Source organism: Panthera uncia (genome assembly GCF_023721935.1).
Source record: "Panthera uncia isolate 11264 chromosome D3 unlocalized genomic scaffold, Puncia_PCG_1.0 HiC_scaffold_9, whole genome shotgun sequence".
In the NCBI taxonomy this organism is placed as follows: domain Eukaryota; kingdom Metazoa; phylum Chordata; class Mammalia; order Carnivora; family Felidae; genus Panthera; species Panthera uncia.
In genome coordinates, this window is record NW_026057587.1 from 332882 (window position 1) to 353203 (window position 20322).

At 54.9% G+C, this 20322-nt stretch overlaps 1 protein-coding gene and 1 long non-coding RNA gene across 9 annotated transcripts in view; one reads left to right on the forward strand and one right to left on the reverse strand.

The window, feature by feature from the left end:
• The window catches only part of SCARB1 (scavenger receptor class B member 1), a 500386-nt gene that overhangs the window by 60730 nt on the left and 419334 nt on the right, over positions 1-20322 (reverse strand). For 4 of the 8 annotated variants that reach the window (XM_049620662.1, XM_049620660.1, XM_049620661.1 and 1 more), the window contains exon 1: positions 2418-2709. In XM_049620662.1, coding sequence (XP_049476619.1) covers positions 2418-2543 — 126 coding nt within the window. In that variant the 5' untranslated portion in view covers positions 2544-2709. The other 4 variants (XM_049620666.1, XM_049620664.1, XM_049620667.1 and 1 more) reach the window with 4 other exon arrangements.
• Positions 3210-6186, forward strand: LOC125915031 (uncharacterized). The gene is made up of 2 exons (XR_007455536.1): positions 3210-3701; positions 4733-6186. It is a non-coding gene; the product is annotated as an uncharacterized LOC125915031 (long non-coding RNA).

Here is a 20322-nt window from a genome sequence, read left to right on the forward strand (position 1 = left end):
AGGAAGGGAATAAAGTGGAGGGAACTTTTTGCCTCCATTTGAATGGGTTTTGGTTTTTGTTTTTGTTTTTTTTGTGCAAGCAAGGGCTCATGCCTTTGACATGCGGACTTCTTCAGTGAACCAAAAAGCATAAAAAAATGGAAATCAAAAGCACAAGGCCCGCCATTCAAGCTGTCCAGGGGCCTGTGCAGCCAAAGAAAACACCGGCGGGCAGGAAGTTCCTCCCTCTCCTGGGGTCCCACCCGCCAGGTCCCCTGAACACAGACAGTCTTCTTCCACGGGAGGCACTTGGCCAGGGCTCAGCCGGGGCTGCCCAAGAAGTGGCTCTCACGGGCTAGGCGTTGCCTTCCTGCCCTCACGCCACTCAGTCCCAAACCAATCGCCTTTGGGAGAGTCACATAGGGTGCTGGGTGGCTCTCGCTCAACTTTGAGCCCGGAAATTCTAGCTGCGGGACAAGGGAGGACGATGTCACTCTCCGCTTCGGAAGCCTAGCGTTCGAGTCGGGAATTAGGAGGCACACACGTGTGAGCTGATACACGTGGAACCGACATCCCGAACCTGACCAACGTCCACAGACGGAAATCACCCCGAAGTCCGGTCCGAGAAGGACGGGGCCGGTGAGGTTCTTCATCAGCTCTAAACCCCACCCGCCCTCACACTCCCCCCTCCACCACCGGGGTGACAGCGTCTCCAGGATGCACACCGTACGGGAACCGTAACATCGGCGGGCGTCTACGGAAGGCTCGCGCTGGGATAAAGCTCTCACGGCTACTCTGGAAAGCGTAGCCCCTTGGCCACTGCGGGAGAGAACAAAGCAATTTTAATGCTTCGAGGGGAGCTTCTCCTGCCATCCCCAGAGGCCAAAAAACACGAAGAGGAACTCGGTGTTCAGTGCCACCGTCAGCCAGGATCTCCTTGGAATCAGGCTATGGGGCTTAAGGGGAAAAGATCTGAAAACTAAAGAAAACAAAAACGAAAAACACAGTGTGGCCAGTATAACTCAGACAACTACTTCCCCAGAGACCGTGGTAAAAGCCAAACGTTGCAGCATGTTTGAAGATGGCCAGGTCCCAAGAAGGGACAGGCAGGTGTAGGCGGATTGTAGCCTTCATTCATCCACAGATTCATTCATTCCCAGGCATCCTGTGCTGGGCATGGGGCACACACACACGAAATGTGGACAAGTCTCATTCTTTTTTTTTTTTTCTTTTTTTTTTTTCTTTTTGAGAGAGACAGACAGAGTGCAAGTGGGGGAGGGCCAGAGAGAAAGGGAGACACAGACTCTGAAGCAGGCTCCAGGCTCTGAGCTGTCAGCACAGAGCCCGACTCGGGGCTTGAACTCGTGGACCACGAGGCCATGACCTGAGCCCAAGTGGGACACTTAACCCACTGAGCCACCCAGCTGCCCTAAGGACAAGTCTCATTCTTAAGAAACCCACTTAAAGTAGCCAGCGAAGGGGGAAAAGAGAAATCAACGAGCCAGTGACATTATCCACATCTGTATCCCCGCTCAGTGTCTGGGCAAAGCAAGCCTCAGTCTCCCCTCCCCACACTGCAGGTGCTGTCTCTGGCTTCGAAGCCCTGAAACACTTTTAGCTCAGCTGCGGTCCTCTCTGCAGTGTCCCTGGCCTTCCTTAACTCCAGCTCATTCAAACAGGCTGTCCAGACACCCAGGGCAGAGTCTAGTCCCAGGCTAGCTCATTTGTCTCCACGGTTGAAAGGGCAATCGTACCTAAGGTTATGAACAGAGGAAAACCCTCTGCGTCTGCAGCCTTGGGCTTGTGGCTGCCTCTGTGTCAATCTGGGGAGAAAGCGGCTTATCGCTTCCAATCCGCATCGGGAAGGCGATGCTGGCGGAGGACAGAGCATTCGGCCCCTAAGAAGGCCTTTCTGTGTGGATTCTGGACAGCAGAGAATGCTCTACTGAGCACCGTAATGGGAGACCGGGGCGCCCATGTGAGTGTCACAGCAGCACATGAATGGAGGGTTCCTGTCCTCTTGGGCGCACAGGAAACAGGCAAAGTGCGGCCCTAATTTTAGTAGACGCGGCCTCAGGCTGCTGTACTAAAGAGGCGGGAGGGTAGCACCATAATGTGGCCAGACTCCAGGCCCGTCCTGGGCCCCCGACCCCCTTAGGGTGAGGTCAGGCTCCGGGTGGTCTCTCATTCTGGCCTTCCGGACCCTGGCCCGCGCCTCCAGGAAAGTCCCTGGAAGCCTCCTTTGCCCCGCACCTCGGCCTGGGTCGCGGAGGGTACTGGGGAGGCGGCCAGCTGCCCCTGGCGATGTGCTCTGGGCTCCGCCGTGCTCGGGGGCCCGGAACCAGGGCGCCGATCCCGGCCGCAGCTCGCCGGGCCTCCGGCTGCGCGCCCTCCAGCCCCCGACCCGGCGCGGGCCCCGGCCGGCGCCCCTCACCCACCTTGAGCACCTGCTGCTTGATGAGCGTGGGCACCATCACGATCATGACGGCGCCCAGCACGGCGCACAGCAGCCCGAGGAAGCCCAGCATCGCGGCCGCCCGGCGCGCTCTGGCGCGGCTGCCCATGTCTGCGCGCCCTGGCGCCCGCCCGGAGCCCGCGCTGCTCCGCGCCTGGGTGGGGACGGGGACCGAGGCGACAGAGGCGCCGACTCCGGGGACGCGGCCCGCAGCGGCACGGCGGGGCCCGGAGCGCGGCGCGCGGAGGAGCGGCCCGGCAGGTGGCCCGCGGTCTTATGAGCCATCGCCGGCGCCGCTGGACCGCCCCCCGGGCCGCCCGGGGCACCGGGATTCGGGCGCGCGCCCACGGGCGGGGGCGGAGGGGCGGGGCCCGCGCGGCCAGGGGGGCGGGGCCGGGGCGGGGCGCGGATCGGACGGTCTGGAGGACACGCCCCGCCGTGGGGTGGGGGGAGTCTCGCGCCCCACGCCCTCGCTTCCGTTTCCGCGGGTGGCGGCGGGGGGGTTCCGCCGTCCGCGTGCAGGGGCGTCGGCGCTGCCCGGCTCCCCCGCTCGCTCCCCTTCCCCTCTCCGCCCCGCACCTCCCTTTCCCGGCTCCTCCTCCCCCCTTGACCTGCTCCTTCTCCTCCTCTGTCTCCCCCACCTCCCCCTGCTGCTCCTTCCCCCATCCCGCGCCCCTGCCGGTCCTCCTCTCCCACTTCCCCTGTCACGGCCCACGTCTTTGGTCACATTGGGTAGGAGTTTCCCAACTCACCAGAAACCCGCCACAGTGCGCCCCACCCCCCCTCGCTTGGCATTTCTGTTCCCCCGGATATCTGCCGGGCTCCTTCCTTCACGACTGCCCCGCCACCTTATCAGAAAGGCCTTCCCCCGCCACCTTGTGCAAAATGAAATAGCGCCGGCTCTCCCGGGCCGCGCTCCCCCTTATCGCGGAGCACCACCTGGCCTGCAACACGTTCATTTGTTCTTTGCGTTCTGAGCCCCCCCCACCCACACACACCCCCACCCCCCTGCGCCCCAGCTGGGATGCTGTGGGGTGGACGCTTTGTCTGTCTGCCCCGTCCTGCCCCACTGCCTGGCAGGTGATGGTTGCTCTCAGCAAGCACTTGAGAATGAACGGAGGCTGGGTGCTGTGCTAAGGGCCTGACACACGGGGCTCCATTTCCCAGATCGGAAAGGCGCCCGGAGAGGTCAAGTCAACAGATCCACGTTCGTGCTTTCTAACGAAGACGGAGACATGATGAGCGAGTGAAGGATGGATTATCGCAGGTAACGAGTTGGAGGAAATGAACAGGTGGCCATGGGCTCCCCGGCAGTCCTCCGCAGCCCCCCACCCGGCCTGGCCTGCCTCCGGGTGCCTGCGACCCCCAGCCCCCACCTCACGCTGGGTTCCGGAGCCCTGACGTAGGCCGAGCCCCTCATTCCCCGACTGGGCTGCTGAGAGGGCAAGGGCCGGGCAGGGGTTACACGGGATGGGAGGCAGTGTCCTCAGCACCCGGCTAAGGCAAGCCAGCCCCTGATGGCTCAGAAAGGGGCCTTCTGAAACCCCCACTTGACCCGGGAGGGAAGCGGCCTTATCCCCGGCCCATCCTTAAGCAGCGTGGCCTGGCCTGAGCCCGCATTTATTGGGCACCCACTGCATACCGGCCAGACAGCCTTGCCTGGAGACCTGCTCTTGTCCAGGGTGCGTGCAGGAGGGGTGCCAGGGCAAGGCTGTGTTGTCCCATGGGAGCAGGTCCAGGGAAACCCGTGCTCCGGGGTTCCCCACGGCAGAGTCCTGGGGGCAAGTGGCTTGGCCCTCTCTGGGCCTCAGTTTGCTCGTTTGTCACATGGGATAAGAGCCTCTCTCCAAGGGCTGTTGTGAGGATTCAGTGATTTGGAAAACTGGTGGCACTTCATGCCAGCTCCCAGGAGGCGTGAACACAGCTATAAGCCCTGTGCCGTCCCTCGGTCTGCCCCACCTGGCTCCCGTCCGCGTTTCTGTCCCCATCTCCCAGCCTCTCCCCATGTTCACGCTACTCCCAGCCTCCTGGGCTTGCTTTCTGTTCCTTGAACGGCCCCAGCTTTCTTCTGCCACAGGGCCTTTGCACCTGCGGTACCTCAGGCCTACAACACTCTTCCCTCAGATCCTTCTGGGGCTCACTCCTCCTCCAGGCTTCAGCTCAAAGTCCACTCCTCAGAGGGGCCTTTACTGTTAAATATCCAAAATGGGAACACCAAGCCACCAGTCGCTCTACCAAGTCACCCCGTTTTATCTGAAATTGTTGTCTTCGTTTTTCTATTTCCTTTGTCTCCCCCAGCTCTAGAGCAGAAGCCCTTCTGTTCTTGCTAACGGATGCACCCCCAGCACTGGGACAGTGTCCCGCACATACTTCATAGGCACTAAAGACGAAGTAATCAACTCGCTTGCTACAGCATTAAGTAATTAATCAAGTCTCTCATGGAGGAATGAATATACTTCGACGAATTCCCAAAGGTCTTCAACAGCCATCAGCTTTGGGGACTGTCTTATTTCTATTGACTTTGTGGTTCTTGGCAACTGACCAGTTAACTAAAACCTGGGGTCTGCCCTGGCCGGATGCCCCCACCCACTTCCTTGACACCCCTCCTCCCTCAAAGAGGCTCATTCGCCTTGACCATCTCACCCGATCTAACTTGCATTTATTACGAACTCCTCAAGGTCCAAATGTGCGTGATGCTTACCCAAGACAGGCCCAAGGACATGGCGGGAGTGACCTTGCGTCACAGCTGGCTGTCACCTGACCAGAGGCAGAGGAGATGAAAGGCTGTCTGAGACCCGTGACCCGTGATCTCGCCCAAGGGGAGTCACTTCCGGTGGGGGGGGGTGGCCGGGGGCAGGTTTGTGGGGGTGACCTAAGGCGACCTAAGAAGCAGGAGAAAAAGCTTCATCGCACTTGAGAGAAAGACCTTGCCAGGATGAAGAAAGGCAGCAAAAACGCAGAAGAGAAAGAAAGATGAAAAGGAGTAAAATGTTTTCACCGTGGATGCCGGAGGGATCCCGTGAAAACCAAGTCAGATGACGTTCGTGCTCCGCTCCACAGTCTCCCGTGACCGAAAGACGGAGAGTGAGTGTTGGCAAAGAGGCGGGGACGCTGGTGGCCTCAGACACTGCTGGGGGAGGGGGGTGTAACATGGTTCGGCCCCCGGGGAAGCCATCCCTCAGAAGGCTGGACACAGACTCACCTTAAGACCCGGCTGTTCCAGTCTGGGGCACACACAAGAGAAATGAGATCCGCGTCCACACAAACACCCGTGCCCCAATGGCCCTTACAGCGCTGCCCGCAACAGCCCCAAGGTGGAGGTGGCCCCCGTGTCCCTCAGCTGACGAATAGGTAAATGAGAGGGGCGGTATCACCCCACAGGACGTTATTTGGCACGAAAAGGAAAACAGTGCTGCTACGGGCCGCAGTGCGGGTGAACTTTGAAAACACGATGCCAAGTGAAAGAAGCGTGTTAACAAAACACCACATAGTGTTGGGTTCCGTTCACAGGAAATGTCCAGAAGGGGCAACTCCACCAGGCAGAAAGCAGATTCGTGGTGGTCTGGGATCAGGGCGGGGGGGGGGGGGGGGGGGGATGATGATATCTTTGGGATGATGACAATGTCCTAAAATTGACTGTGGTGGTGTTTGCACGACCCCGTGCAATAGACTAAAATCTGGTGGGTTGTGCCCATCAAATGAGTGCATTGTATGCTACATGAGCTAGCTGTCATTAAAAAAAATCAAACATTTCCTGCAGTCCCCACCTCAGTCAGATTAAAAGCCAAAGTCCTGGGGCGCCTGGGTGGCGCAGTCGGTTAAGCGTCCGACTTCGGCTGAGGTCATGATCTCGCGGTCTGTGAGTTCGAGCCCCACATCAGGCTCTGTGCTGACAGCTGGGAGCCTGGAGCCTGTTTCGGATTCTGTGTCTCCCTCTCTCTCTGCCCCTCCACCTTCATGCTCTGTCTCTCTCTGTCTCAAAAATAAATAAACATTAAGAAAAATAAAAGCCGAAGTTCACATGACAGCCCACAAGGTCACCACCATCTCCCTGACCTCGTGTTCCCCCTCCCCCCCCCCCACCCCCGGCCCACCTGCTGGACCTCCCGGTGTTCCTCAAACCTGCCACCTTGCTTCTGCCTCAGGGCCTTTGCACTTACCGGTCCCTTTCCTGGATTGCTCTTCTCTCAAACCCCCACAGAGCTCACCCTCTTCTCTCCCTTCGAGTTCTTGCTCAAATGTCATCGCTGCAAGCACTTCCTTCCTATCCACTCTCTTTAAATTACAAACCACACCCCACAATGCTCCCTATCTCCCTTCCCTGCTTTACTTCTGCACTTATCATCTCCAACACACTACATAATGCAGACTTCATAAGGGCAGGAATCTGTCTGTTCTGCCCGTGACCGTGTCTCCAACTCCTACAACAGCGCCTGGCCCACAGTCGGTGGCTCAGTCGGTTAAGTGTCCGACTTCGGCTCAGGTCATGATCTCGCGGTTCGTGGGTTCGAGCCCCGCGTCGGGCTCTGTGCGGACAGCTCGGAGCCTGGAGCCTGGAGCCTGCTTTGGATTCTGCGTCTCCCTCTCTCTCCGCCCCTCCCCTGCTCGTGCTCGGTTTCTCAATAATAAACGTTAAAAAAAATTTTTTTTTCAATCGATATGTGTTGATGAACACTAGCTACCAGAGCCCGGTGGTTCAAAATCCACGTGTGCAGCCAGGCTGCGTAGCTGGGTGGCCTCGGGCAAGCCGTCGATCCTCGCTGCACCCTGGCCCCCTTACCTGTGCGATAGCGATGAGCTCAACCGCGCCCACCTCCGGGGGGTGGTCATGAGCTTGAAATGAGTTCATCCTGATTACACACTCAGCAAGGTGCCCGCGTCAGATGGAATCATCGCTCTGTGCAAGCAGCCACATGCCGTCTGCCCCACCCCAGCCCGGGAAGTCTCGGCGTTCTCCTCAAGAGCACTAACCGGATCGCGTGGAAGGAAAGGCCTTGGTTTCAAAGAGTCCTGGTTTCCAGTGGAGCAGGGGCTGAACCAGAGGCACTCGCCTCCCGACCCCCGAGGGATGCATAACGGACGAGACTCTTAGCTGAGGGAGAGGAACACGCGGAGGAAGGGAAAAGAGAGGCAGCCGGCCGGAGAGAAGACAGGGTGAGGGCAAGGGCGGGAGAAAAGGAAAAATCTCCTGAGGAAGGGGAAGCAGTCGTGTTTGGCCACAGCTGCCAGGCGAGGGCGAGGGCGAGGGCGAGGGCGGAACCAGAGATCACATCTGCTTTCTCCCTGCTGACTGGGCACCTGCTCTGTGCTGGGCGCTCTGCTGGGCGCCGGGGACCCAGCAGCGTACGTGACAAAGCTCGCCGGCCTTGCACAACTCCTGTTCCAGCAGACAAGCAAGACTGATAAACGAGGGGCGCCCGGGGGGCTCAGTCGGTTGGGCGTCCGACTTGGCTCAGGTCACGATCTCGTGGTTCGTGAGTTCGAGCCCCGCGTCGGGCTCTGTGCTGACAGCTCGGAGCCCGGAGCCTGTTTCGGATTCTGTGTCTCCCTCTCTCTCTGACCCTCCCCTGCTCATGCTCTGTCTCTCTCCGTCTCAAAAATAAATAAATGTTAAAAAAAAAATTTTTAAAAAAAGACTGATAAACGATAAACATAATCATTGGTAAATTGTATAACGCGTCAGAGCAGTGCGGTCCCCTACGGTAGCCGCTGGCCACATGGGCTCCCAGGCGCCCGAGACGGGCTCAGCCCAAGCGAGATGTGTCATAAACATGCCGGGTTGCAAAGACTCAGTAGAAGGAGAGAACATAAACTATCTCAATGTCTTTATATTGATGACACGTTGCAATGAAAACATTCAGATACGTTGGGTTAAATAAAATACACAATTAAAACGAATGTCACCTGTTTCTTTTTGTTCTTTATTGTATTTCTGACAGAGAGAAAGAGGCAGAGTGTGAGCAGGGGAGGGGGAGACACAGAATCCGAAGCAGGCTCCGAGCTGTCCGCACAGAGCCCGATGCGGGGCTCGAACCCACAAACCGTGAGGTCATGACCGCAGCCGAAGTCAGACGCTTAACCGACTGAACCACCCGGGTGGGCCTCTTTTCACCTTTTAAAACATAGGCAGGGGCACCTGGCCGGCTCAGTCAGAGGAGTGTGCAACTCTTGATCTCACGGTTGGGAGTTCGAGCCCCACATTGACTGTAGAGACTATTTAAAAATAAAATCTTTAAAAGAAACAAAAGCAGCTACTAAAAACTTTGAAATTGCAGATTTGTCTCCCATTGCATTTCTGTTGAACAGCACTGTGTTAACGATCTGTGCTTGGGGGTGGGGGGGTGGGTAAGAGAGCAGCATAAGTGCCCCCAGTAAGGAGGGGGCAATGCATTTAAATGGGGTGATTGGGAGGGCGTCTGTGAGAAGGTGGCATTTGAGCGAAGACTTAAAGGAGGCACAGGAAGGAGCCATGCAGATTTCTAAGGAAGGGCTTCCCAGAGGGAAGAGCCAGTGCAAAGGCCCTGAGGCAGAAGGGTTCCTGGATAGATTTTAATGAAAATGCCAATTTCTCATACTGATGCAAATGACTTCTGAAGAGCTGTTTCTCATCAATGGGCAAAAATGCCCCTACAATCTTGTAAATATTCGTGGAGGTCCCCAGAACGCCCAGTCCTCCCCTTGGAGACTTAGCCCAGCCCTAAGCAATCCCGGCTTCCTGCAGAATCACTCAACACTTTGACAGTCTCCAGCCACCTTCCTTCTCTAAAAGCTGGCAGCTGAATAGTACCTTTGCCCCTGGTTCTCAGGACTTGAGATAGTGCCTCTCTGACAAGGGCTAATTCTCCAACACAAAACCACTTTCCAGGACAAAGGTGGAAGGAAGCGCGTGGGGAGAACCGGGCCAGCAGCCGTGAGCTAAGAACTCTGCTCCATTTCTGCCAGCGCACAAGGGGACAGAAGTCTCCCGTAGTTTGCTGCCTGCCGCAGACAAGAGGATGGCCCCTGACCAGGACAAGGCTCTAAAAAGGTGAGGCACGGGGCGCCTGCCTGGCTCAGTCCGTAGAGCATGGGAGTCTCAATCTCGGGGGTGTGGGTTCAAGCCCCACATCGGGCGTGGAGCCTACGTGGAAAATGTAAGCAAATACACAAACAAACAAACAAATAAGGCAAAACAGGAAATAACAAGTATTAAAGAAGATACGGAGAAAATGGGACCACTGTGCACGCTGCAGCCGCTATGGGGAAAAAAACGTAGTGGCTCCTCCGGAAAATTAAACCTGACCCAGCACCTCTGCCTGTGGGCCTATCCCCCAAGGAACTGAGAGCTGGGGCTCGGAGAGAAGAGACCCTCGCCCACCCGTGTCCACGGCATCGAGAGCCAAGGGGTGGGAACGCTCCGAGCGTCCGTCGACAGAGGAAGGACCAACGTGCAGCGGGAGATGATTCGGCCTTCAAAACAAGGGCAGCGCCGACCCCGCTACGCCCGGGACGCAACTTGAGGACGTGTGTGCTGCGTGATGAAAGGCGCCGGCCGCCCAAGGACAGATACGGGATGATCCCACGGGTGTGAGGCGCCCGGGGGAGTCGCGTCGGCAGAGACGGCAAGGGGGGGTGGTGGGCCCCAGGGGCTGGGGGAGGGGACCGGGGGGTCAGTGTTTCAGGGCCACGGAGTCTCCGATCAGGAGGATGAGAAAGCCCTGGAGGTGGACGGAGGTGGCACTGCACAGACACGTGGGCGTACACTCACCGCCGAGGACCCCGCTTGATATCTACACGATGATATCTACATATCTACATGATGGTAAACGTCTGAGCCGCACAGGGAAGGAAAAGGAGCCCCCACGACGCGCAGGGCTTGTGGCCTAGAGCTTTGCCGAGCGTCCTAGGAGGCTGGCAGGAAACTGAGCTGTAAAGAGGGACCCGAGAGTCGATCTTTGATCAAGAACTGGGGAGGGAGGTGGCAGATAAGATATGGTGGGAAGGGCTTGGAGCAGGGGGGAGGCGGGGGGAGGTTCTCCGCAGCCTCCAGGCCAGGGGAGTGAGGGGCCGTGGGCCTCCCAACTGTCACCAAGCCCACCCTGGAGGGACCGCCTCCCTCCTGGGCCCGTCCTGGGCCAGAGAGGGAAGTCCCGCAAAGTGTGAGGGGGCAGCCCGCTAGCTCCCCTGAGCGACCGTGCCAGAAAGAGGACCCTGCCACGCAGGGGGGCAGGAAGGGGACACGTGCCGGCTATGGGGGCTCGCTGCTTTCCAGGCATTTCCCCCCCCTAAGCCCGGGTCGCCCCTGTAAGACCCGAGTGCCCCCTCTGTAAGACGAGGCTGAGACCATGGATCCAGTCCCCCACAATGCATTGCTTCTAGATAATTTAAAAACAATAATAAAACCCGCTCGTCCTGCTTCTTTTCTTTTTTTAAGTTTATTTATTAATTTGAGAGAGAGAGGATCCCAAGTAAGCTCTGCCCTGTCAACACAGAGCCTGATCGGGGCTCCACCCCTGAGATCGTGAGCTGAGCCCAAATCAAGAGTTGGACCCAGGAGCCCCAAGCTTTTTCTTTTCTTTTCTTTTTTTTTAGAGAGACAGCATGTGCGAGCAGGGGAGGAGCAGGAAGAGAGAGAGAGAGAGAGAGAGAGAGAGAGAAAGAATCTTAAGTAGGTTCCATGCTCAGCACAAAGCCCAACACAGGGCTCAATCCCACGACCCCGGGATCATGACCTGAGCTGAAATCAAGAGTCGGACGCTCAACCAACTGAGCCGCCCAGGCGTCCCTTCAGTCTGCTTATTATCACCGCACAACAGTAACTCTAAGAAAGTCAGTGATAAAATATTGCCCCTGAAAAAAAAACCCTTTAAGTTTTCTAAACCAGGAATTGTCAAACGACAAGCCAAATCTGACCCCCAGCCTGTTTTTGTAAATGAAGTTTTATTGGAACACAGCCAAGCCCATTCACTACATGTCATTGACCACTGCTGTCTTGCTTCAATGGCAGAGTTGAGTTGTGACAGAAACACTATGGCCCAAAAAGCCTGCAATATTTACCTTCTGGCCCTTTGCAGAAAAAGCTTACCAATTCCCATGTTGAACAATTGCTACCTTGCTGCTGAGTTTTAACAATATCTGCGGAAGCTTCAAATTAGCATCCTTGTGTTACTTGCCCTTTACTTCTTTGTTTAAATTTATTTTGGGGAGAGAGAGAGAGAGAGACAGAGCACATGCAGAGAGAGAGGGAGACACAGAATTCACAGCAGGCTCCAGGCTCCGAGCTGTCAGCACAGAGCCCGACGCGGGGCTTGAACTTGTGAACTGTGCGATCATGACCAGAGCCAAAGTCAGACACTTAACTGATTGAGCCACCCAGGAGCCCCAATTTGCCCTTTAATAAGTACGGTATTCTATACAGAATTTAGTTCAGAGAACTTCAGGTGCCACACACACACACACACACACACACAATATTTTAATAAACATCTTTAAAATAGAAATGTATTCTTCTTTCTGTTTGTCTAAAACTAAAAAAGGAAGGTACCTGGCTGGCTCAGTCTGTGGAGCATGCAACTCTTTTTTTCTTTTCCAAATTTTTCTTTAAGTTCTAGTTAGTTGGGGCACCTAGGTTTTGGCTCAGGCCATGATCTCATGGTTTGCGAGTTTAATCCCCGAGTCGGGCTCTGTGCTGACCGCTCAGAGCCTGGAGCTTGTTTCGGATTCTGTGTCTCCTTCTCTCTCTGCCCCTCCCCTGCTTGCGTTCTCTCTCTCTCTCTCTCTCTCTCTCTCTCTCTAAAATAAACATTAAAATTTTTTTCAATTAAATCTTTAAAAAAAGAAAGAAACTAAAGAAGGAATCCGGAAAATAATTATTCTTACTGAAAATAATTGTCGTTTAAAGGGTGGGGTGTTAAAAAATGGTGCATCAGGGGTCAATTGCTGACACGATCTTTGTGACAATGAAATGGAACATTAAACTTGCGTGTGATAGGCACCATTGGCCGCCTTCCCCAAACTCCTCTCCACCCCCCTCTCTGCTGAATGCAGAGTGCCCACCTTCTTCCGGGTGGCCACGAGGCTCAAAAAGGGGGACCCCACGCCCCCCTAGGAGGGGATCCCGATTGTGCCGAGCCGGTCTGGAGAATACTATTCGCCTCGCTATGACTGGCTTAGAGACAAGACGGACACATGACCAAATTCTGGCCAATGAGACAAGAGGGTGGCAGGTGTTATCCCGTCTGAGTGGGACAGACGTCTGGGGGGGTGACCGTCATCTTGCCGTGTAGCAAATGCCGGAGCAGGGAGATGGCAAGAGCCTGGGTCCTCAGCGACACCCGTCCTTGGCCACTGAGACTGAGAACCCCAAAGCGGCCCTATCAGAGGACTCTCCCCCTCCGGAAATAATAAATGCCTTGATTGTCTGACTGTTTGGGTTGGTGCTTTCTAGTAGCAAAAAGCCAAAAGCATCTCAATGGATACAGATATGAAACCCTCTGGCAAGCAGCCAGCAGCCACAATCAACAGCGTTATTGATTGATTCGTTCGGGGAATGTTTACTGAGTGCCCTCTATGTGGCAGAACAGTCCTGGGCACTGGAGAGCTCATGGGAGAGGTCCTTCCTCTCCTCGAGGTGCATTCCAGCGGGTGGGGGCAGACACAAAAGCAAGTCCACGAATGAGCAAACAGCATCATTTCGGACAATGCTAAAGGCACAGAAAGAGACAGCATCGAGCAGTTTGATAGAGAGAGTGAGGGTAGGGCTTCTCCGAGAGGGTAACATGGGAGCAAAGAACGGCATAGAGAAGAGCCAGCCACGTGAAGACCCAGGGAAAGGGTTCCAGGCAAGCGAGCACAGCAGGTGCAAAGGCCCTGAGGTGAGAGTGAACTTCGTGTGTCCAAGGACCTGAAAGGCGCAACGTGAGGCTGGCGTGGTTGTGGTAGCAGCTTTCGGGGAAGTATCTGGAAGTGCTCCAAAGGCCCGCAGTCCAAGTCTCCCTCTGCCCCCTCCTTCTCTCTCTCTCTCTCTCCCTCTCTCTCTCCCTGTCCCTCTTTCTTAGGGCTTTTGTTCCCAGGCCCAAAGCATATGAGCGCCGGTTTGTTACACTCTGGGCTGAGTTTTCAGGCTTCTCTTTTTAACTCAAGAGAACCACTTAACCTCTCACCGTCGGGGGGGCCTGACCCCACACTGGCTTGTTAAACGATCGCCAAGTTTTCATGCTTCGGCCTGACTGAACAGCTCATTTGCACCCAGCCCCCGTCTGTTTGTCTGTCTCGCTGTCTGTCCTGCCGGAGCAACATTTTCTGCCCCGCCCAGAAAAGGGCAGCAGCCTGCCCTCCTCTGCCCGGGGCCCGCTGAGGCACGGGGACACGTCCCGCAGCATCAGGGCAAGACGACGGTCCCTGGGCAGCCAGGCACAGCAGGCCAGTGTCGGGACAGAGAATCCTTTGGGACAGGAAAAGCCCGCCGCCTGCTTTAAAAATTCGCTCAACCGTAGAACAGCAAAGTTGCCTGTTTCTTCCCCGAGGGGGAGACTGTCCTTGGCCACCAGACTGTATGTCGGAGGCGGCTGGAACCTAGGTAGAAGCAGCTTCCAAAAATATGATCTAGCAAGCGAGGGATGGCAACACCATTCCGGACACAACTGCCAGCATCCGAAACTGCTTTTTGCCAGGGACAGGGTGGTGCTGGTGGGCGGAGGGGGGGAGGAGAGAGAGGCCAGGGGCGGGGGGGGGGGGGGGGGGAGAGGGCCCGGGGCAGCAGGGGGGGGGGCACCGCTGGACATTCACAGGGCCGTCGGTTTAACTGTGTCTACTGAGCATTTCTTACGGGCAAGGGAGACACGGGGCCCATCAGCCGCGGCCTCGTACAGGTTCCAGACCCGTAGGGACAAAGATATTACTCTCACACCGGTGAGTCTATACTGGCACCTAAGAAAAACGCTCTCAGGGAAAGGAGTCCGCTTCAGTGAGGGTGTATTACAGAGGTGACAGAATGGCCCTTTGTCAAAGCAAGCAGGATCGAATTACTTCCTGCCTAAACCCCGTCCTGGTTTCCCGTCGGTGCCCGTTGCCCGGGCATAAAGCCTCCAGCCCTCCCTGGGGCCCACAAGGCCCTGAGCCTGGGCCACCTCCCTCCTCCACCTCTCCCCGCCCCTCACTCCCTGAGCTGCAGCCACCCTAAGCCTCTGGTGGATCTTCTGATGTGCCCGGCTTGCACCCACCACAGGACCTTGGCACGTGCTGGGCTCACCGCTTTAAACACTCATCACTGGTCTCCACAGCAGCTCCTTCGAGGTCCAGCTCCAATGTCACCTCCTCAGAGAGGCTTCCCCTGGCCGGCGCATCTAAAGAAACACTCCTTATCACATCATCCTGTTTTATTTCCGCGACACCCGGATATCGTCCGGCCTGATTCTGTCTGTCTCCTTCACCAGTATGCCTGTCCTCACACCAGGGCCCACAGCGTGCGAGGGGTGTGATGGTCTGTGGAATGAATGAATGAGTGAGTGAGTGAGTGAATAGGGGACCTGACCCCAGCGGGAGAGGTCAGGGAAGGCTTTCTGGGTCGCCCTCTGATAGACAAGGAGGAACCGGGCTGTTAACCTCAAATCTGGCTGAACACCAGAATCCCGGGGGCTCTCAGGCATGCCGAGCAAGGTCCAGGGATCTGTGTTTTCACATGCCTTCCAGAGGCTTCTGACGAACACTCCAGATAGGCCATGGGAGGGGGGAGAAGGACCTTCCAGAAGCCCAAATGTCAGGAGGGACTCCCACGCTGACCTATTCTCCAGCTCCTTCTCACTGAGACAAGCCCGAGGCTGTCTCCCTTTCCACCCTCTCCTTGAGGCGGCTGAGATCTAAGGCGGCCGGGCACCTGATTCTGCACTTGGTGTTGGCTCCCAAGGGCCCCCGCCCCGAGCCGCGGTTAGTGCAATCTGGCTCCGTGGGAAAAGTGCATTTTGCTTCCAGCTCCCCTGTCCCGGCCCTGCCCCCGCACCGGAAAGGGAGAAAGTTGTCAGGTAGGAAGGTGTTTATTTCGGCAACGTGTTTACCACCATATGGGAATCCAGCTCCTGAAACTCAATCCTCAGGAGCCTCCACGGAAAGAAACAAGAAACCCGCACCCTCTGAGCTTTGCTGCGGGGGGAACAGCAGGGAGTCGAGCTCTTTTTCTCTTCCTTCTCCTTCCACGGCCCCTCCCCATCGAATCTAAGATTTCTCCTGCACGGATAGGTCTTGAATTCTTTGATTTCTCTCCATCTGCGGTGGTTTCAGAATTGGGTCTTCCCTCCACCACCACCCCCCCCCCAGCCCCCAGGAGAACCCCTGCCCTCACCTTGATTACCCACTTCTGGGTAATAAAGCCAGCACGGAATCATTTCTGTTGTGACACATCAGCTCTAGCTGGACAAGCTGGACAGCCAGATGCCCCCTGAAACTCAGGTGTCTCCAAAGCTCAAAGGGAAAGCAGCAAACGGTAACCGGAGGCTAATTCTTCATCTCCCCGCGCTATATTCCCTTCTGCCCACCTGCCCCAATGGCTGATACCCTACCAGTTTCTGATTGAAGAAGAATCTGGGGGAAGGTCAGCACTTTTGCTGTCTTCCTGTTGGCACGTTTCATGTTCCTTGGAATTTCTGAAAAACAAAGAACCGAAGTGAGAGTTTTCCCCAGCACAGGACTGACAAGAGGAACTGAGTTCGAGTAAAACAAAACACAAACTCTTATCTTCCTGCAGAACAGTAACTCAGACGCTGTTCAGAGCAAACACTCTCTCCTTTAAGAAAGCACCTTTTGGGACGCCGGGCGGGGGGGGGGGGGGGGGCGGCAGGTCTCGGTCAGTTAAATCATCCCACTTTGGCTCAGGTCACGATGTCACAGTTCGTGGGTTCGAGCCCCGCGTCGGGCTCTGTGCTGACAGCTCGGAGCCTGGAGCCCGCTTGGGATTCTGTGTCTGTCTGTTGGTCTCTCTCTGCCCCTCCCCCACTCATGCTCTGTCTCTCTGTCTCTCAAAAATAAATAAACATTAAAAACAAACAAAAGAAAAAAGAAAAAAAGAAAGCAAGCACCTTTCAAGCCAAGAACACAAGCTCTCCAAACCCTATGAGGAAAGGTCAACTTTGCAGTTCGTCTGAATATGAGCCCTGTACAATCCCTATGGTAATTTTACATCTCAAAGCCTCAAGGAAAGCTTCTGGAAAGCCACAGAAGAACCTGGTACTAGACGCTGCCTTCGAGGGGGGCAGCCAGGGCAGGGCAAGACTTATTTTCTGCCCAGACCTGTTTATACTTGTGTGGCTTTAACACGTATCTCTGCAGCCTGTGGCAGTTCTCCAGAAAAAGCGAAGCCTATTTTGTGTGAAAGGACATAGTCAACAGGGTGAAAAGGCAACCTAACAGAATGGAAGAAAATATTTGCAAGTCGTGTGTCAGATAAGGGGTTAATATCTAGAATATATACAAAGCTCCTGCAACTCAACAACAACAAATCAAAGAACCCGGTCAAAAAATGAACAAAGGGGGCGCCTGGGTGGCGCAGTCGGTTAAGCGGCCAACTTCGGCTCAGGTCACAATCTCGCGGTCCGTGGGCTCGAGCCCCGCATGGGGCTCTGTGCTGACCGCTCGGAGCCTGGAGCCTGCTTCGGATTCTGTGTCTCCCTCTCTCTCTCTGCCCCTCCCCCGTTCATGCTCTGTCTCTCTCTGTCCCAAAAAAAAAAAAAAAAAAAAAAAGTTGAAAAAAAAAAAAATGAACAAAGGACTTGAGTAGGAATTTCTCCAAAAATGATGTACAAGTGGGTCGACAAGCACATAGAAGGATTCTCCGTATCGCTAATTATCGGCGAGATGCCAAACAGTGAGATCTGACCTCACACCCATCAGGATGGCTACCACCCAAAAGACAGAAAACAACCAGCACGGCCAAGGGTGTGGAGAAATTGGGAATCCAGCAATCCCACTTCTAGGTATACACCCCGAAGAACTCAGAGCAGGATCTCAAAGAGAGAGTCACACACGCGTGTTCACAGCAGCGTTATTCACAATAGCTGACAGGTGGGAGCAACCCCAGCGCCCGCTGACGGACGAATGGCTCAACACGATGTGTTCCAGCCATACAGTGGAATATCATCCAGCCTTGGAAATTTGGAATGGGGCGCCCGGGGGGGCTCAGTCGGTTAAGCGTCCGACTTCGGCCCAGGTCACGATCTCGCGGTTCATGGGTTTGAGCCCCGCTAGCGCTCTGTCTCTCTCTCTCCGAAATAAATAAAACATTTTTTAAAAGTTGGGAATAAAATTCCGTCACCTCCTACAACAGGAACGAACCTCGAGAACATTATGCTAAGTGAAATAGGCCAGTCACAAAAGTCAAATACGGATTCCCGTTACGTGAGCAGATTTACAGTCTGGGGGGGGGGGCGCCAGGGTCTGGGGGAGCGGGAGCGAGAAGTTCATGTTTAATGAGCTTCTGTTTTCCAAGATGAAAAAGTTCTAGATAGCCTTAACCCTGCACCTTCTAGCTGTGCTCGCTTCTAATGAACAGGATGTGGCACAGGCGATGAGGTCTGCCTGGCTCTCACGGGCTGCTCGCTCTTGGACCCCGGACCAAGTGCCGATGCTCTGTGCTGTGTTCTAGCCAACAACCGCCACCGAGGACCCAGCCCAAACCAGCACCAACTGCCAGCCTTGCGAGGGAGGGAGCTTCTTGATTTCCGCAGCCACTTCTGACCCAAGCACCTGACAAAGCTGCGCAGGGACCGCCCTGCTGAGCCCGGTCACCCCCAGAGCCGAGCCACACAATCGTTGGACGTCGTGATGTCCTGCCCCTAAGTCCGGAACGGTTTATTAAGCAGTGACAGATAACTAAGCAATCCTGCGGAATCATTTTCATTATGTGTGTATATTAGGTATGCTCTTAATACCTCATAAATAGAATTAAAGGGCCATCTTTTACGGGGGCGCCTGGTTGGTTCCATCGGTCAAGCATCCGACTCTTGATTTTGGCTCAGGTCACGATCTCAGTGTTTGTGAGTTCGAGCCCCGCGTTGGGCTCCAGACCTGACAGCTCAGCGCTGAGCCTGTTGGGACTCTCTCACTCCCTCTCTGCCCCTCTCCCACACATGCTCTCTCTCTCTCTCTCTTCCAAAATGAAATAAATAAACTTAAAAAAAGATCAGCGTTTAAAAATATAATTTAAAGGATAAGTAAAGCCCTACGGCTGCTGTTCAAGTCTAAAGATTTGCACAAAAGCTCAAAAAAAAATTCTAGATCGGTTTTTGCCCCTGTATCTCAAGGAAATACTTTCAGATTTTTTTTTCCTGATTGTGAAATATCTTAAAAGTATGCTATATAGTATAGCATCATGCACACCGGGTACCTAGCACCCAGACCTAATAAGTCTTCCTATTGTGACGTATTTCTTTCTGCTTGTTTTTTTTTTGAAAATGGTACCAAGAAAAAAAAGACATAAATTTAACATCTTAACTCTTTTTAAGCGCGCAGTTCAGTGCTGTTAACTACATTCACGTGGCTGGACCCAGAGGTCCAGAACTTCTGCATCTCACAAAAGTAAAGCTCTGTCCCCATAAACAACATCCCCCGCTTCCTCCCTTCCCCAGCCCCTGGCAACCGCCACCCTGCTTTCTGTTTCAATGAGTTCGGCTACTTTAGACACTTCATATAAGTGGAATCAGGCGGTAGTTGCCTTTGGTGACTGGCTTCTTTCTTTCAATTGAGGTGAAGCGACAGAAAAGTAACATTTTCCTACGAACAGTTCGGGGGCATCCAGTCCTTCCACGACGCTGTGCAACCCCATTTCTGTCTATTTCCGAGACTTTTCATCACCCCAGATCAAACCCCGCCCCCATTAACGTTACTGCCTGCTCCACCCCCACCCCCACCCCACCCCAGACCCTGGCACCCACCAGGCTACTTCCTGTCCCGATGGATTTGCCGATTCTGGACATTTCATATAAATTAGATCAGGCATCATGTGGCCGTACTGCCTCTGCTTGTTTGGGAAATGCAGTATCGGGGCGCCCGGTTGGCTGCGCAGTAGAGCAGGTGACTCCTGATCTTGGGGTCCTGAGTGTGAGCTCCACATCAGGTATGGAGATTATTTAAAAATAAGACCTTTAAAAAAATACATTATTACTGACCGACGCCTCTGTCCAGTACCATGCCCGTTATTCTAATAACTAATAAAGAATTTTTTGAAATGAGGAACTGTATTTCAGGATGATAACAAGACTCAAACTTGTAGGGACACCTGGGTGGCTCGGTCGGTTAAGTATCCAACTCTTGATTTGGGCTCAGGTCCTGATCTCGCGGTTGGGGAGTTCGAGCCCCGCGTCAGGCGCTGACGGTGCGGAGCCTGCTTGGGATTCTCTCTCCCCCTCTCTCTGCCCCTCTCCTGCTCGTATGCTCTCTCTCTCTCGAATTAAATAAATAAAAACTTTTTTAAAAAAGGCTTGAAGTTGTAGTAAGAATGTCTCCCCAAGTTGGAACCAACTTATTTCACAGACTTTTATTGAGTGACTACTATCGCCAAGCCCTGTTTGTGGCCCCGGAGATACGGCAACGAAAAGGCAGGTGAGGCTCCTGCTTTTATTTTTATTTTTTAAGTTTATTTACTGATTTTGAGAAAGTGAGAGCACACACAGACAGGGGAGGGGCAGAGAGAGAGAGAAAGAGAATCCCAAGCAGGCTCCGGACTCTCAGGGCAGGGCCCAGTGCGGGGCTCAAAACCAAAAACCATGAGATCGTGACCTCAGCGGAAGTCAAGGTTGGAGACTTAAGCGACTGAGCCCCCCAGGCACCCTGAGGCCCTTGCTTTTAAAGAACGGTGGAGGGGCGCCTGGGTGGCGCAGTCGGTTAAGCGTCCGACTTCAGCCAGGTCACGATCTCGCGGTCCG